This window comes from Haliotis rufescens, unplaced genomic scaffold, assembly GCF_023055435.1.
Source record: "Haliotis rufescens isolate VD_foot unplaced genomic scaffold, xgHalRufe1.0.p SCAF_6, whole genome shotgun sequence".
NCBI classification, from domain to species: Eukaryota; Metazoa; Mollusca; class Gastropoda; order Lepetellida; family Haliotidae; genus Haliotis; species Haliotis rufescens.
Window position 1 is genome coordinate 47,046,458 of NW_025964334.1, and position 18,767 is coordinate 47,065,224.

At 43.4% G+C, this 18,767-nt stretch overlaps 1 protein-coding gene across 1 annotated transcript in view; it reads right to left on the reverse strand.

Moving 5' to 3' along the window:
• LOC124142966 (SCO-spondin-like) overlaps positions 1-15,712 on the reverse strand; it is a 34,370-nt gene extending 18,658 nt beyond the window's left edge. The window contains exons 1-11 of the mRNA XM_048386530.1: positions 15,467-15,712; positions 14,651-14,676; positions 12,226-12,393; positions 10,932-11,025; positions 9,539-9,687; positions 9,139-9,236; positions 8,530-8,627; positions 7,169-7,273; positions 6,049-6,156; positions 5,760-5,858; positions 3,965-4,180 (exon numbers count right to left, since the gene is read on the reverse strand). Coding sequence (XP_048242487.1) covers positions 3,965-4,180; positions 5,760-5,858; positions 6,049-6,156; positions 7,169-7,273; positions 8,530-8,627; positions 9,139-9,236; positions 9,539-9,687; positions 10,932-11,025; positions 12,226-12,393; positions 14,651-14,676; positions 15,467-15,539 — 1,234 coding nt within the window. The 5' untranslated portion in view covers positions 15,540-15,712. The remainder of the gene's footprint in view (positions 1-3,964; positions 4,181-5,759; positions 5,859-6,048; positions 6,157-7,168; positions 7,274-8,529; positions 8,628-9,138; positions 9,237-9,538; positions 9,688-10,931; positions 11,026-12,225; positions 12,394-14,650; positions 14,677-15,466) is intronic.
• Positions 15,713-18,767: the final 3,055 nt, after the last annotated feature.

The following is an 18,767-nucleotide window of genomic DNA, read 5'->3' on the forward strand; positions in this document are numbered from 1 at the left end:
CGGGTGGTGAAAGACAGTATGTATTCACGGGGGATGGAGGACAGTATGTATTCACGGGTGGTGAAAGACAGTATGTATTCACGGGGGATGGAGGACAGTATGTATTCACGGGTGATGAAGGACAGTATGTATTCACGGGTGATAAAGGACAGTAAGTTTTCACGGGTGGTGAAAGACAGTATGTATTCCCGGGTGATGAAGGGCCGTGTGTATCCACGGGTGGTGAAAGACATTATGTATTCACGGGTGATGAAAGACAGAATGTATTCACGGGTGATGAAGAAAATTATGTTTTCAAGGGTGATGAAGGACAGTATGTATTCACGAGTGATGAAAGACAGTATGTATTCACGGGTGATGAAAGGCCGTATGTATTCACGAGTGGTGAAAAACAGTATGTATTCACGGGTGATGAAGGGCCGTATGTATTCACGAGTGGTGAAAAACAGTATGTATTCACGAGTGATGAAGGGCCGTATGTATTCACGAGTGGTGAAAGACAGTATGTCTTCACGGGTGATAAAGGACAGTATGTATTCACGAGTGGTGAAAGACAGTATGTATTCACGGGTGATGGAGGACAGTATGTATACACGGGTGATGAAAGACAGTATGTATTCACGGGTGGTGAAAGACAGTATGTATTCACGGGTGGTGAAAGACAGTATGTATTCACGAGTGGTGAAAGACAGTATGTATACACGGGTGATGAAGGACAGTATGTATTCACGGGTGATGAAAGACAGTATGTATTCACGGGTGGTGAAAGACAGTATGTATTCACGGGTGGTAAAAACAGTATGTATACACGGGTGATGAAGGACAGTATGTATTCACGGGTGATGAAGGACAGTATGTATTCACTATTCACGGGTGGTGAAAGACAGTATGTATTCACGAGTGGTGAAAGACAGTATGTATTCACGGGTGGTGAAAAACAGTATGTATTCCCGGGTGATAAAGAGCCGTACGTATTCACGAGTGGTGAAAAACAGTATGTATTCCCGGGTGATGAAGGGCCGTATGTATTCACGGGTGGTTAAAGACAGTATGTATACACGGGTGATGAAGGACAGTATGTATTCACGGGTGATGAAAGACAGTATGTATTCACGGGTGGTGAAAGACAGTATGTATTCACGGGTGATGAAAGACAGTATGTATTCACGGGTGGTGAAAGACAGTATGTATTCACGAGTGGTGAAAGACAGTATGTATACACGGGTGATGAAGGACAGTATGTATTCACGGGTGATGAAGGACAGTATGTATTCACGGGTGATGAAGGGCCGTATGTATTCACGAGTGGTGAAAGACAGTATGTCTTCACGGGTGATAAAGGACAGTATGTATTCACGAGTGGTGAAAGACAGTATGTATTCACGGGTGATGGAGGACAGTATGTATACACGGGTGATGAAAGACAGTATGTATTCACGGGTGGTGAAAGACAGTATGTATTCACGGGTGGTGAAAGACAGTATGTATTCACGAGTGGTGAAAGACAGTATGTATACACGGGTGATGAAGGACAGTATGTATTCACGGGTGATGAAAGACAGTATGTATTCACGGGTGATGAAGGACAGTATGTATTCACGGGTGATGAAAGACAGTATGTATTCACGGGTGATGAAAGACAGTATGTATTCACGGGTGGTAAAAACAGTATGTATTCACGGGGGATGGAGGACAGTATGTATTCACGGGTGATGAAGGACAGTATGTATTCACGGGTGATAAAGGACAGTATGTATTCACGGGTGGTGAAAGACAGTATGTATTCCCGGGTGATGAAGGGCCGTATGTATTCACGAGTGGTGAAAAACAGTATGTATTCCCGGGTGATGAAGGGCCGTATGTATTCACGAGTGGTGAAAGACAGTATGTATTCACGAGTGATGAAGGGCCGTATGTATTCACGGGGGATGGAGGACAGTATGTATTCACGGGTGGTGAAAAACAGTATGTATTCCCGGGTGATGAAGGGCCGTATGTATTCACGAGTGGTGAAAGACAGTATGTATTCACGAGTGATGAAGGGCCGTATGTATTCACGAGTGGTGAAAGACAGTATGTCTTCACGGGTGATAAAGGACAGTATGTATTCACGAGTGGTGAAAGACAGTATGTATTCACGGGGGATGGAGGACAGTATGTATTCACGGGTGGTGAAAGATAGTATGTCTTCACGGGTGATAAAGGACAGTATGTATTCACGGGTGGTGAAAGACGGTATGTATTCACGGGGGATGGAGGACAGTTTGTATACACGGGTGGTGAAAGACAGTATGTATTCACGGGGGATGAAGGACAGTATGTATTCACGGGTGATGAAGGGCCGTATGTATTCACGAGTGGTGAAAAACAGTATGTATTCCCGGGTGATGAAGGGCCGTATGTATTCACGAGTGGTGAAAGACAGTATGTATTCACGAGTGATGAAGGGCCGTATGTATTCACGAGTGGTGAAAAACAGTATGTATTCCCGGGTGATGAAGGGCCGTATGTATTCACGGGTGGTGAAAGACAGTATGTATTCACGGGGGATGGAGGACAGTATGTATTCACGGGTGGTGAAAGACAGTATGTATTCACGGGGGATGGAGGACAGTATGTATTCACGGGTGATGAAGGACCGTATGTATTCACGAGTGGTGAAAGACAGTATGTATTCACGGGTGGTGAAAAACAGTATGTATTCCCGGGTGATAAAGAGCCGTACGTATTCACGAGTGGTGAAAAACAGTATGTATTCACGAGTGATGAAGGGCCGTATGTATTCACGAGTGGTGAAAGACAGTATGTATTCACGAGTGATGAAGGGCCGTATGTATTCACGAGTGGTGAAAGACAGTATGTATTCACGGGTGGTGAAAAACAGTATGTATTCCCGGGTGATAAAGAGCCGTACGTATTCACGAGTGGTGAAAAACAGTATGTATTCCCGGGTGATGAAGGGCCGTATGTATTCACGGGTGGTGAAAGACAGTATGTATTCACGGGGGATGGAGGACAGTATGTATTCACGGGTGGTGAAAGACAGTATGTATTCACGGGGGATGGAGGACAGTATGTATTCACGGGTGGTGAAGGACCGTAAGTATTTCCGGGTAGTGAAGGGCCACATGTATACACGTGTGATGAAGGACCGTAATGTATTCGAGGGTGATGTAGGGCCATATGTATTCACGGGTTGTAAGGCCAGAATGGATTCATGGGTGATGAAGAGATGTAGTTGTAGGGCATACAATCTCGTGATGGCAGGCACTCATATATCTTTTTCTTTTATACGAGGCGCATGGTGTACGTTTGTACATCGTTCGTATTTTAACTTGTCTGTGTGGAAAGTTTTTTAATTAATACATTCTTTACTGTCTGTTTTGGCAGTCCTTCAGTAGCGTCTCTGTCGACAGTACTTCATAATGTCTGTGTCGCTGTTCGTGACAGACAGGCATTAAGCGATCTCTTAACTTAAATATCAACCCACTAAAGATGTAGGCGTTGTCTTTATATAGAAATATTTGCAGCAGTCAAACATTTGACCTGTCCACATTGAGGCTACTAGTTTCTTTATCACACTACTTGAGAAACAGGTTTTTCAGCAACGGCGCAGAAAAATAGGCCACGGTTTGCATTACACATTTTACTCCACTTGGTAAATGCATTCACAATACATGCTATTCTTAACTTGATTTGGGGACAATATCAGAAAAAAATATATTGTCCCAGAAAATGCTTTAAAAAAATAATTATGCTTCAGGCTGTCAAAAAACAAAACAAAATTGTCTGCCACCAAAAATAGAATGCTGCAAGGTGTTTTCTAACAAAAAACATTTAATAGGACCACAGTTTTATCTTTTTTAATCACGTTTTGCAGCTCTACCTGAAAATATATCTGGTCCCCATACAAACCCGGATTAGAATTTGACTGGATTATTGACCGTACCTAGGGAGGGCTTACCAGGACATGGTGTAGTCAGTCTACAGCTCTCCTGTCTCGCCTGTCTCGCCTCTCCCACACACTCACGACCCCCGTCAGAAGGGGCGGGGCTGTCACACACCCTGGTTCTCGAGGTGGTCTTGTAGGCCAAGTTGCCGCAGGAAACAGGGCAGGGGACAGAGGCCGTGTTCCACGCCCCCCACTGCCCCCATCCGCCGTTCACGGCAGATGCTGAAACTGAGGTCAGAGTCATCTGAATCTTTGTTTTTCAATCCAGGGAAAAGTTAGTGATATATCGGAACAACACTCACTTAAAGAAAAACCTTAAATGAACATAATATAAACATAATATTAATCTATGCCTGAATAGGTATATCACAGTAATACATCACGGAACGTTAAAAAAGTAATTAGATTTATTGATCTCGTAGTTTACCGAATTGCCAGTTTGTTGCTTTAAAATGAGTTCTCATCAGCTAGTCAAACAAGTGTTAGAGAGTGAGTGAATGAGTTGGGATAGCGGCCCGAAGTGATGCAGGTCTCAGACATTTACCACTTTGGTGAAACCCACGAGCACGGGTACGATGCTGACAAACCCAGAAACATAATCGGGGCGAGCTAGGATTCAAACCCACAATCTAAGGTTTCTGGTTGCTCTGAAAAGCGAATTGCGACGTCTTAAACAACTGGGCCACCTATGTCCCCAAGTGTTGGAGAAAAGCAGCAGTTCATCACTAAAATGTTATGAACGTTTGTCTCGTTGTTGCATATTATTACAAGAAACCTCATTATGCTACATTTCAAACTCTTTTACATATGGACAGTACATTGACAGAGATCCCGAGTGGATACACTGGGTGTCTGACAGAGATCACCGGTGGACAGTGACTCAAACATACGTATTGGATTTCTGACAGAGATCCCGAGTGGACAGTGACACAGACATACGTACTGGGTGTCTGACAGAGATCCCGAGTGGACAGTGACACAGACATACGTACTGGGTGTCTGACAGAGATCCCGAGTGGACAGTGACACAGACATACGTACTGGGTGTCTGACAGAGATCCCGAGTGGACAGTGACACAGACATACGTACTGGGTGTCTGACAGAGATCCCGAGTGGACAGTGACACAGACATACGTACTGGGTGTCTGACAGAGATCCCGAGTGGACAGTGACACAGACATACGTACTGGGTGTCTGACAGAGATCCCGAGTGGACAGTGACACAGACATACATACCGGGTGTCTGACAGAGATCCCCGGTGTAGCCAGGTGGACAGTGACACAGACATACGTACTGGGTGTCTGACAGAGATCCCCGGTGGACAGTGACTCAGACATACGTAGTCGGTGTCTGACAGAGATCCCCGGTGTAGCCAGGTGGACAGTGACACAGACTTACGTACTGGGTGTCTGACAGAGATCCTCGGTGTAGCCAGATCGACAGTGACACAGACATACGTACCGGGTGTTTGACAGAGATCCCCGGTGTAGCCAGGTGGACAGTGACACAGACATACGTACTGGGTGTCTGACAGAGATCCCCGGTGGACAGTGACTCAGACATACGTAGTCGGTGTCTGACAGAGATCCCCGGTGTAGCCAGGTGGACAGTGACACAGACTTACGTACTGGGTGTCTGACAGAGATCCTCGGTGTAGCCAGATCGAAAGTGACACAGACATACGTACCGGGTGTTTGACAGAGATCCCCGGTGTAGCCAGGTGGACAGTGACACAGACATACGTACTGGGTGTCTGACAGAGATCCCCGGTGTAGCCAGGTGGACAGTGACACAGACATACGTACCGGGTGTTTGACAGAGATCCCCGGTGTAGCCAGGTGGACAGTGACACAAGCAGGGCATGGTGTTCTGGGTTCCTCCGTTCTCACAAACCTTGTTACAAGCTGAAATACATCCAATACATACAAATTCAGATAAAACAGAATAAGTTGCACTAGTGTTTATAGAAATGAGATTGCACTTGAGTTCAATTGAAAGTCACTACATAAACAGTTTCATAATTCAGGTTTGACGTGTTGTGTATTAAACAACGTTTGTATGAATCACTGGAGACGATGTAAACTATGGACTCACTTCTCGGGCACGTCCCGCACAGGTTAGGGCAGTCGTAGGGGAAGTTGGTGTACACCTCGCACAGACGTGGGTCGCTACAGAAGGGCCGGTCAACAGAAGGACACGCCACTTGGGTTGGAACACACATTGTACACGCATTACAACACACCATGAGAATGTCATGTCGGGGAACGATTATCTGATCCCTGACGTTTCTTGTTTTGATTTGTTGATCAATTTAATTAAATTATTTCCATTATAAACTTTAGGACAGGGTCATCACTGTCTAACTTTTCCGTGAAGTGAAAATTGTATTATTAGAGATAAATAATTATGTTATTATATGTGATGTATTTAAAAAGTCATGATACACGAGTTCGAGTACTATATATTAGCATTAAACTGGGACTGGCCTCAGGGTAATGGCAGTTCCAGCATGTTTGGTTCAAGTCTTTTAAACATCGGTTTGTTTGTTTCTTGAGTCTAAAGCAGTTTCCGGTTGCCCTAATCACACATACAATGTCTCAGTTTCACCCATTGGACCAATCACGTCTTCACCTTGACCTTGCATCAATGCGTCAAGCATTGCCCCTTCTTGACATATACCCTCCTTACTAACGTATCACTTGTCAAGCATTGCCCCTTCTTGACATATACCCTCCTTACTAAAGTATCACTTGTCAAGCATTGCTCCTTCTTAACATATACCCTCCTTACTAAAGTATCACTTGTCAAGCATTGCCTCTTCTTAACATATACCCTCCTAACTAAAGTATCACTTGTCAAGCATTGCCTCTTCTTAACATATACGCTCTTTACTAAAGTATCACTTGTCAAGCATTGCCACTTCTTGACATATACGCTCCTTACTAAAGTATAACTTGTCAAGCATTCCCCATTCTTAACATATACGCTCCTTACTAAAGTATCACTTGTCAAGCATTGCCCCTTCTTAACATATACCCTCCTAACTAAAGTATCACTTGTCAAGCATTGCCCCTTCTTAACATAGACCATCTTTACGACAGTACCAACCCGTGAAGCATTGCCCCTTTTTGGCATATACTGTCTTTATCACAGTGCAAACCCGCCAAGCAACGCCCCTCCTCTACCACAGTACCAGTACACTGCCTTTACTCACATGTTTCACAAGATGCCCCTGTAAAGTAGCCGCTAGTTGGACACTGGCACTGACATCGCGACTGGTCTAGATTCCCAGAGTTCATACACACTTTCCCGGAGCAATCTTAAAATAGAAATAATTGTGATTAGCTGTGTCAGCAACGGTCAAACTCCAAATATATCAAAGAAAACATGAACTACAACGAATATACACTCTTCAAAAAAAGAAACGCTAAGGACATACTGATAACGTTGATTTTGTTTATTCATGAAACATTCAATACAAATGCAATATTTGTTATAAGATGATATTTGTCACAAGTGCGTTAACTTAACTCGTTTCAAACTTTAAACAACAATTTTTATAAGACTGCACGAAAATGTCATGGAAATTAATTCAAGAGCAGCAGAATGCACGTGCAAGTTTGACAATCACGTGCAGTGACAATGACTATAAAAGGTCATTTTGTCAAACGTTTGTTGGCTTCGTGCCAATAGTGAATGCCGCCAATCGCAACATCGCCATAGGACGCCTTGAAGCCGGAGAGTCCCAGTCTGCAGTTGCACGTCAATTCAATGTACACCAGACCACCATATCTCGTTTCTGGGATCGGTATACCCGCCTCAATTCAACCCTAGATCGTCCAAGAAGTGGTAGATCAAGAGTCACCATCCTTGCACAAGATGGCTACATTCGGTCTGTTATCTACGTCATCGACATGCTACTGTCACCGACACTGCAGGACATATGCCTGGTTTGAGGAGCGTATCGGACCAAACATTCAGGTGTCGTCTGCGAGAGGTGGGAATTAGACCCAGAAGACCGGTATTTGTCCCGGTATTGAGACGTTTGCATCGACGACAACGTATGCGATGGAGCAACACCGTACAGGCATGGCCTCTGAGAACTGGAGGCGAGTCTGGTTCAGTGATAAATCTACCGACGTCGAAATGAACGTTTTACACCGAACTGCGTTCGACAGGTCGGCATATTCGGTGGCTGAAGTATGATGGTGTGGGGAGCCATATCCTACACACGGTGATCTGACTTGGTGGTGGTTCGGGGGAATCTGACAGCAAATCGGTACATCGAACAACTTCTTTAACGTCACCTTTTTCCGATTATCAACCGACAGAAGTTATTTCAACACGACAACGCTACACCACACACAACGCGTGTCACTTTGCCCTTGCTTTATAATTCAAACGTCAATGTCTTGCCATGTCCTTCCAGATCTCCGGATATGAACCCGATAGAGCAACTGTGGGGTGAACTCAATACACGTCATCGTCAACATGCGCCTAAGACACTTTTTTTAAGAGTGCACAATTAATAAGATCAGCAACGCCAACAAAATTTAAACAGGATGTAATACTAACCGCAAAGGCCTTGGGATGTTGTGGACAAACAGACGGGGCAGATAGCGGCGGGGTCACTGCTAGAACAGTACGGCTTGGAAAGCTCGTTGTAACCTTGTCTGCAACGACAACAACGCCAGCATTCTATTGAAACTGTCATTTCTTTTGGTATACGACACCTTTACTGTGATTAAATTCAATAATAAATGCTAGTCGAGATAATTAAATAGGTAATATCTAACAACGTGTATACTATTATATACTAGGTTTTGTTTGTCGAAATAAATACTATTCCACTTATATCGGTCCTTAAATAATTGAGTCGCAGCGAAACAAATCAGTCATTGAAATAAACAGTGTAATTATCAAACGTCAACGCTAGAAAATGATGAGTATTAATTATCTTCCGCAACAGATTTTATTGGGCGCATAAGGCAAAATATTGCGACATTTGTATGAATGGATCACTGAAAGTCAGTGAAGGCAGGCGTCGGGGTGCGATGACACAGCACAATCACCGAGCACATCTTATCCAAATAAAGACGCCACTTATAAGCAAAAAGGCGTTGCAATGGGGATAAATTCGAAACGCGCAGGGAATTCCTGTGCTCGGTTATACAACGTACTTACCCCCTGGCGTAGTTACACACATAGAACGGTGTCTGGAAGCCTTGGAAGCTACACATAGCTTGCCCACACCCTATTCTTGACACGAAGTCGTTGGTTATCTGTGAAATGTTATAAATCTGCCATCACGATTATATGAAAACAAAGTATCATATCAGCACTGGTTTCAGAATTGTTTATCATTCAACAGAGGTATGCAGTAGGTTCACCCACGAGGCGGTAGAAGCCTGTGGCAGTATGGCCAAGGTGGCCGTTGTGTGACGTTAGGTTTATCGCCGGTTTTAAACACCTTTGAATAAAATCACAAGGTATTATCAACGTAAAAAGGTCATCTATTGGAAAGAGGGAAAGTGTATACATTGATATTTTGTGTGTACTGGTAAGTTTTAGCGTCTCTGAGTACCTGGGTGTAATGTCTGACGTCAGAGCCGTTGACGGAACCGACGCCATATCGGAACCAGGCGACCTCGGCGTACCAGCCATCTGTGATGAGGGACAAGAAGGATGGCCAGCCCGACCCCACGTTCTGACCCAGAGATATCCCCGGCAGGGCTGGAGGGGGAAAGTGATGTTATAACGGTACTAATCTGTGTTGAAACAGTGATATCGTGTGAATAAGACAATGGTTGGTCCTTCCCAACCAGCTAATACTCATTGTAACTTGCCAAATCCATTGTAGGTTGTTTGTTTGTTTGTTTATTGTTTAACTCCGCACTCACCAATATTCCAGCTAAATGACGGCGGTCTGAAGATAATCCAGTCTGGACCGGGCAACCCAGTGGTCGATATTGTGAGCTACGTTCCCCGGGGTACAATGACACACTATCAACCAATACACCGAGCCTGACCACCCGATCAGTTCGGTCGCCTCTTACAACCAGTACAGGTTTCTAGGGACCTTGTATAACCAGTGTCCCCATGGGGGTTGTCAAAGAGGAGCATGCACTACTTAGAAATGTTAGAGGCGACTAACGGGATCGGATGGTCAGGCTTGCTGACTTGCTTGATGCATGTCATCGTACCCAATTGCGTGGATCGATGCTCATGATGTCAATAACTGGATTGTCTGGTCCAGACTCGATTATTTACAGACCGCCGTCGTATACCTGGAATATTAGTGAGTGTGGCGTTAAACGAAAAAACAAGAAGAACGAATTGTATTCAGTATTTTGACGCAACCACATCGTGAGAAGTGAGGTTTAAAGCAGTCTTTATGTGTCGCTTCGTCACATCATGGCCTGGTCATTTAATGCTGTTTGAAAACTCAAGATGACGCAGGTGGTAGGCGGTAACACGTTGCCCAATAACCGATAACGATCGGATATTTAACGATTCGATACCGCCCTCTGTCAAGTCTGACACACTGTCCAATGAAGATAACGTCGGGTCGTTTAGGCGAACTGTGGTTCAATATTAGGTACATGTGTATACAAGGGGTTCGAACCAATAAGATATCAGGCTTCTAAAACGATTCGGCTTCATTTTCAAACTGCCAGCCTTGGGCCGCACTGTGCGAGCTGTGTTTTGCTATTGAGAAGGGGCCAATGGTAAAGCGTTTGGCAGATCAGGATGCAATCAGAGTGAGAGATCTGATTGTATAAGATTGGAGCCGATAACAATATTTAAGTATTGCATTGTACAGTCTTATACCTGTATATGTGTACATTATGAAGCAGTAATCACTAGCATAGGCAGATGGTAAATATTTGTTCACGAATTGTCGGAACATTGTATGCATGGAGTGTAAAGGCTGTTTATGAAGATCGTTCTCAACGGTATCTTCCTTGTAGACCTACTTGGTATACTTCGTTTCAAAGGCGTGCTTTCGTGCCCATTTGTGCACTGCCTAGCCCACTTGGCGGCGACAACAGCAATATCCTCATCCCAAACCTACAATGACATGACATTTGTCATTAACTGGTGTCATGTTGATATACAGGCATCCGTGATCCCATACCTTTCACATGAGGGGTTACGGGCGGGTTCGAACAGAAAAAGAGGAAATTGAACAACCCTACGTTTTAAACTGACTCTCAAAATAAGTGGAACATCGGTGACATCCTTTGAGTCGGCACAACATTCATCGCCGAAAGAATTAAAATTGACAATGGAGTTTACAATGGTGGTAAATGCACACAGATTATGCAAAGAATAAAACATATATAAAAAACAAAATGGCTGATCGTAGGGCATTATTATGAAATGAACATGGATCCTAAACAAGCATAAGGAATACTGTTGTGAGGGAGTGGGGTTTTACACCGCTTTTAGCAAAATTCCAACAATATCACGGCGGGGACACCAGAAATGGGCTTCACACAATGCACCCATATGTCGGGAATCGAGCCCGGGTCTTCGGCGTGACGAGCGAACGCTTTAACCACTGGGCTACTCCACCGCCCCTTCATTTAGAAGTAAGAGATGAGAGAACAGTTACACAGGCAGACGTACAAAGTATGTACCCAAATAATTTTTATCCAATAAGGGAATTCTAAAACATCAGAAAAAAATGTAAAAAAGTGTACGTATATCGACTCCGTCAGGATTGTAATCTCTTCTCGTCTGGAATGATTCGGATTTGAAAATAACGGGTCGTCGTCACGATCACGATGTACATAAATACAGTCAAGTGATCATACCTTTTAGTTATGCCTAGAAATATAACCAAAGTTTATGTCTGCTACATGGGTCAACCCATATCCTTGGACATTGTAATTGCGAGAACATCAGACCGTTCAAACGAAAGTGAGTGAGATGGGTTTAATGCTGATTTGAACAGCATTTCAGTTCTATAAATGCATGTAAATTATTCGCATGTCGTAGACGAGTTAGTGAATATTGCTTAAGTTTACACCGCTTCAGCAATCTTGCAGCTATTGCAGCGTTTCACTGTTCGTCGTGGTAGACAGAGCCCACGCGTACGAGTATGGCGTAGACCACAGTCATAATCGGGACGGCTACGGGACTCGAACTCACCACCGGAACCTGGCAGGGCTAGTGGACGAACTTAAATGTAGTGAAATGCGGCACCGTAGACTGTGCCCCCTGCTCACTTTAACTAGATCTACCTATAAACTGTAGCCAACTTACAACAGCGAGCATGCTGGAAGCTCCCGGCGTGTTGGCCCGATGGTAGTTGTGTCTGTCCACAATGTCCTGCTGCTGCTGAGGGGTGAGAATGACTGGGGTGGCGACTGGACTGTCCGTCAGACACATGGTGTGGTCGGCCCGTAGGGAGGAGTAGCGGACATCACATGCCTGGGAAGTCAAATAGTCTCAACGCAACTATATATTCCGGGACATTTATTTATTTATTTTTACAGTGAGTGAGTGAGTTTGGTTTAACGCCGCTTTTAACTGTATTCCAGTTATATCGCGGCGTGTCAGCTTAATGTGGGAGGATAGCCCGAAGTTATGCAGGTTTCAGACGTTTATCACCCACGAAACCCACGAGCACGGGTATGGTGCTGACAAACCTAGAAATATAATCGGGGCGAACCGGGATTCGAACCCACAATCATAGGTTTCTGGCGTGCCCAAGGAACGCAGCTCTGCACAGCGAATCGCGGCGCCTTAGACGACTGGGCCACCCGTGCCCCCTTTTTTTACAATTAAACCCATGAGACTAAATATTTTGTCACGGTATAATAAGCCAAATGCAACTTGCAACTGGACCATTTTCTTATGTTTCAACAGTCTCAAGCAAAAATTAAGTATTTTTTTCAAGAAATTTCGGGGACAATTTATTCTTTCGTCGATAACCCCACTACACTTCTCCCAGAATATCCAATGGTCGATCCCTATAGGGTCAAGCATATGGATATCTATGGTAGAATTGGAGCCATCCTGGCTATCCAAACAAAACCTATCGCCATTTAAGCCCACATGATGCTGAACGCTTTTGACAGCATTAATGTAACAATATGCAAACAAAGATATCGCATACAACAGCATGAAAACACTGACACAACCAATAGTACGGTGGCCCATAAGGGACATGGAGTCTGTTTTTCCATATTTTGATATTTCACCTACTATTATCGTAACCTTTTGCAAATTAACACGATTTGTCTTACAAATATGTGATAAATCATGTGTAAAGAAGATATTGAATCGCTGAAAAACGAAACGAAAATGTCAAAAACTAAAATGAAAATGTCAAAAACACAAAACGAAAATGTCAAAAACTAAAATGAAAATACAGAAAACTATTTCCACCGCGGTGATAATATTTACACCGAGGTGAAAACTATTTCCCTCGCGGTGATAATATTTACACCGAGGTGAAAACTATTTCCACCGCGGTGATAATATTTACACCGCGGTGGAAATAGTTTTCTGTGAATTCATTTTAGTTTTGGACATTTTCGTTTTGTGTTTTTGACATTTTCATTTTAGTTTTTGACCTTTTCGTTTTGGTTTTTGACATTTCCATTTTAGTTTTTGACATTTTCACTTCACATTTCAGCGACTTAAAAGCTACTTAAAAGTACATTTTCTATGTTTTCGGATGTTTTTATACATGATTTATCACATATTTGTATGGAAGATTGTGTTAATTTGCAAAAGGTTAAGAAAAAAGTAAGTTAACATCAAAATATTGAAAAACAGACTCCATGTCCCTTATGGGCCACCGTACAATAGACATTATCTGCACTTGATGCAAAGAACACGTAGTTTCCAACAAGATTCTAGGTAGCAGATGGCAATAGGATGACAAAAATATCGCTTCAAAGCCTTTTTACTGTTTTTTTTCTGTCAGATAGTTTACAGGTAACCCTTCAATAATTTAGCTGCGTATGGAATCCTCTGGACACAAAGGTCGCGGCACTTTGTTGGTAATATTTGGTTCGATGGTTCGAACTTTAATTGTTCCGACTTTAACCTCAGGGAATGGACATCGATGATGTGCATATGCACGAAATACATCTCGTTCAGTTGTAAACCTTAACAGTACAAATGTATTGCTTTCAGTAACCTCTTTCAAACCTTACAAGTAGACTTCGAAATTACCGTCTATACATATGTTATCATTTGATTCACTGTGTTAAATACCCTAATTCCAGTTCCATACATATACAGGGATATATTTAATGATGGCCCAAGCATGGGTGTATATTTTGTTCCTCCGTATGTTAACCCTAACAGTCATCACAAACTGCCACAACAAATTATTAGCATTTAGGGCAATAACACCGCATCGGCGTTTTATTGTGTGAGTTAGTTTCAGACACGAACGAATAATGTTTCACGCCGCACGAGGCAAGAGTCCTGCAATTGGATTTGACAAATACTACAACGTCACCAGGCTGTTACAGACGCCGAAACACTGCAGACCTAAGCTCCAAAACACAACTTTGATACCCGTATCTAACACATCACCATCGAATTACCATTTCCTGTTTGTTTCATTTTAGCCACCACCAAACTTGGGTGCATTTTTTTCTTCACCTGGAATTACAGATTTACGTCTATGTAGAGAGGTAGTGCACAGGAAGTAGGGTAAAGTACTCACTGTCGCTCTTCTGCTGCGAACGTTACCTAAATAAAGAACGAATATAAAAAAACTTGATCATGGATGAAGCCATCATGTCCATTCAATAATTTGACTATGATTGTGTTTTCATGATTTAAATGTCGAAACGTAGTAATTGGTCGTTTCTTATTTAATGCCGCACTCAGCAATATTCCACTACAGCTATATGACGTCGGTCTGTAAATAGTCGCCACTGGACCAGAAGATCCTGTAATTGACATTACGAGCAATTAGATCAACGCAATTGTGATACGATGATATGCAATCAACCATGTTACCGGTCTTACGAGTGAGTGAGTGAGTGAGTGAGTGAGTGAGTGAGTTACAACAATTTCCCAGTTATATCATGTCCTGTCACCTTGATGTTGGGGGAAATCCCGTAGTGATTCAGATCTTAGACGTGTATCGCTTTGCCGAAACCCACGAGCACGAGAACAGAGCGGACAAACCTGGAACCGGGATTCCAACCTACGATCCAAGGTTCTGGCACTCCCAAAAGACACCCGATGAACCGAGTTCAGGCGCCTAAGACAAATGAACCACCTAATATCACTTTAGACAGCAGTAGTGGTATGGCGGTAGTGAGTGGATATGTCTTAACAACACTTTTATCAACATTCCAGACATATCACGGTTGGAGACAACAGATATGTTATGGTCTGTGTATTTATATTCGATTGTCTCAAGGACTTTGGGTTCACATGGTTACACTGTCTATTATTACCTTCAATGTTGATTTAATTTAAGGATTTTCACCTGAAAACCGGATCTGAACGTTGCACCACATTGACTTACCTTGTTGTTTTGAGGGTAACGTGCTAAGCAGGACAATACTCGCAACGAAGACAACATTGGTAAAACATCCCATGGCCGTATACTAGTATTCCACCTCGGGTATTGAACATCAGAGACCCTTAAACAAGTGCCCTTGCGCGTCAGTCTACTTAAATATACCCTTCTGAGTGTTTCCTATCACTGTCGTCAAGTTAACAGCATTGTCACAGCCATATACTCAATGACTCTACGTGTGTATATGTGTGGGCGTAGTGTGATAATGGCAGTCTTCCCTAGCTCCTGTTTGACCCCAGAAGAATGGACTTTAGCGTCCAGCTCAGTGACGACTCTATCAATAAATAAATAATTGAGAAACATTTCTCAAAAACCCGTTTGGTCCGAGTCGTGATTGACTTCGTGAAAGTTGGATTAGATGGGAAAAACAGGACGTTTTCCTCTGCCCACAGATCGAGTCTGTTCAATTACTTCATTGAGTACTGAACTTGAAAATCCGGTTCGATAAGGTTTTCAGTTTCATGTGGACGCCACTCCCAGAAAAAAATATTACTTCGCAAAACAAACATACCCACTGAGGTCAGCATGGGCCGCAATCTACTTTTGTTTGATAATATAGGTCAGCAAGTAATGGGTAGTTGTGGATTGTCACCTTTTTAAGTCCATCTGCACTTGAAATATTTGTGTGTGTTTGTGTGATTGAATGCGAGTTAACCAGCCACAAGCTATGTTCAAGATCCATCACGGTAGCAAGTAACTAATCGAGTCTGGGACGGGAAAACCAGTGGTTGATAACATGAACCACACTGGCGGGGTACGATAAAACACGATCGTAGTTCGATCCCCTGGCCGCGTCATACCAAAACGATGATATTTGTTGTTACTCTGGCTGACGCTTGGCATTGAAGGGTTAAAACAAGGGCTGGCTGGCTGGCTCGTAGTCAGTATAATGTGTGTGAATCGGGTATCCATGTTAAACTGCGGCATGCTCTATCAGATGGCTATCACTATGTAAACGACATACAGTTAAACACCGTTGTGTCGAACCTAAGAGTGTCGAACTTGCGGTTGTCCCGAAGTAAAAGTTTGGTCCCTGCGTATTCCTTCTTTTCGGTTGTGTCGATAACTCGAAGTATTTACGTAGGTTCCTTCAAGTCCTGATATAGCAAATACTCACGTGCATGCAAGTCGATATATAAATAATCTTTACCGCGACGTTAACCCTCTTTACGTCACAATGTCTACATGTCTGTACAAGTTAGATCCCTTCATTGTTGGTGAACTGCAAGACACTACGAGTGACCACATCTACATGTATAGCAGTCTCCGACACCGATCAGAACTCAAATCTGCGTTGGTTTATTAACGCCGCTTTTAACAGTATTCCAGTCAAATCACGGCGTGTCAGCTTAATGAGGGAGGAAAGCCCGAAGTGATGCAGGTCTCAGACGTTTACCACTTCGGTGAAACCCAGGAGCACGGGTATGGTGCTGACAAACCTAGAAACATAATCGGGGCGAACCGGGATTCGAACCCACAATCATAGGTTTCTGGCGTGCCCAAGTGACGCAACACTGCACAGCGAATCGCGGGGCCCCAGACGACTGGGCCAACCGTGCCCCCTTTGGGCACTAGGAACGAGGTGTGGTAGAACAAGAGTACTGATAGTGGTGGGGCAACGGTGTTGATATTAGTGGAACAAGTTGTTGGTAGTGTTGGAAAAAGGTATTGATAGTAGTGGAACAAGGTATTGATAGTGGAACCATGGTGTTGATTTTATTGGAATAAGGTGTTGGAAAAAGGTATTGATAGTAGATGAATAAGGTATTGATGGTGGAGCAATGGTGCTGATAGTGGTAGAAAAAGGTATTGAAAATAATGGAACAAGGTATTGATGGTAGTGGAACAAGGTATTGATATTGATAGTGGTGGAACAAGGTATTGATAGTGGTAGAACATTGTATTGATAGTGGTGGAACAAGGTATTGATAGTGGTGGAACAAGGTATTGATGGTAGTGGAACAAGGTATTGATATTGATAGTGGTGGAACAAAGTATTCATAGTGGTGGAACAAGGTATTGATAGTGGTGGAACAAGGTATTGATAGTGGTGGAACAAGGTATTGATAGTGGTGGAACAAGGTATTGATAGTGGTGGAACAAGGTATTGATGGTGGTGGAACAAGGTATTGATGGTGGTGGAACAAGGTATTGATGGTGGTGGAACAAGGTATTGATAGTGGTGGAACAAGGTATTGATGGTGGTGGAACAAGGTATTGATGGTGGTGGAACAAGGTATTGATGGTGGTGGAACAAGGTATTCATAGTGGTGGAACAAGGTATTGGTAGTGGTGGAACAACGTATTCATGGTTGTGGAACAAGGTATTGATGGTGGTGGAACAAGGTATTGATGGTGGTGGAACAAGGTATTGATGGTGGTGGAACAAGGTATTGATGGTGGTGGAACAAGGTATTGATAGTGGTGGAACAAGGTATTGATGGTGGTGGAACAAGGTATTGATGGTGGTGGAACAAGGTATTGATAGTGGTGGAACAAGGTATTGATAGTGGTGGAACAAGGTATTGATAGTGGTGGAACAAGGTATTGATGGTGGTGGAACAAGGTATTCATGGTGGTGGAACAAGGTGGTGGAACAAGGTATTGATGGTGGTGGAACAAGGTATTGATGGTGGTGGAACAAGGTATTGATGGTGGTGGAACAAGGTATTGATGGTGGTGGAACAAGGTATTCATGGTGGTGGAACAAGGTATTGATGGTGGTGGAACAAGGTATTGGTAGTGGTGGAACAAGGTATTGATGGTGGTGGAACAAGGTATTGATGGTGGTGGAACAAGGTATTGATGGTGGTGGAACAAGGTATTGATGGTGGTGGAACAAGGTATTCATGGTGGTGGAACAAGGTATTGATGGTGGTGGAACAAGGTATTGATAGTGGTGGAACAAGGTGTTCATGGTGGTGGAACAAGGTATTGATAGTGGTGGAACAAGGTATTGATGGTGGTGGAACAAGGTATTGATGGTGGTGGAACAAGGTATTGATGGTGGTGGAACAAGGTATTGATAGTGGTGGAACAAGGTATTGATAGTGGTGGAACAAGGTATTGATGGTGGTGGAACAAGGTATTGATGGTGGTGGAACAAGGTATTGATGGTGGTGGAACAAGGTATTGGTAGTGGTGGAACAAGGTATTGATAGTGGTGGAACAAGGTATTGATGGTGGTGGAACAAGGTATTCATGGTGGTGGAACAAGGTATTGATGGGGGTGGAACAAGGTATTGAT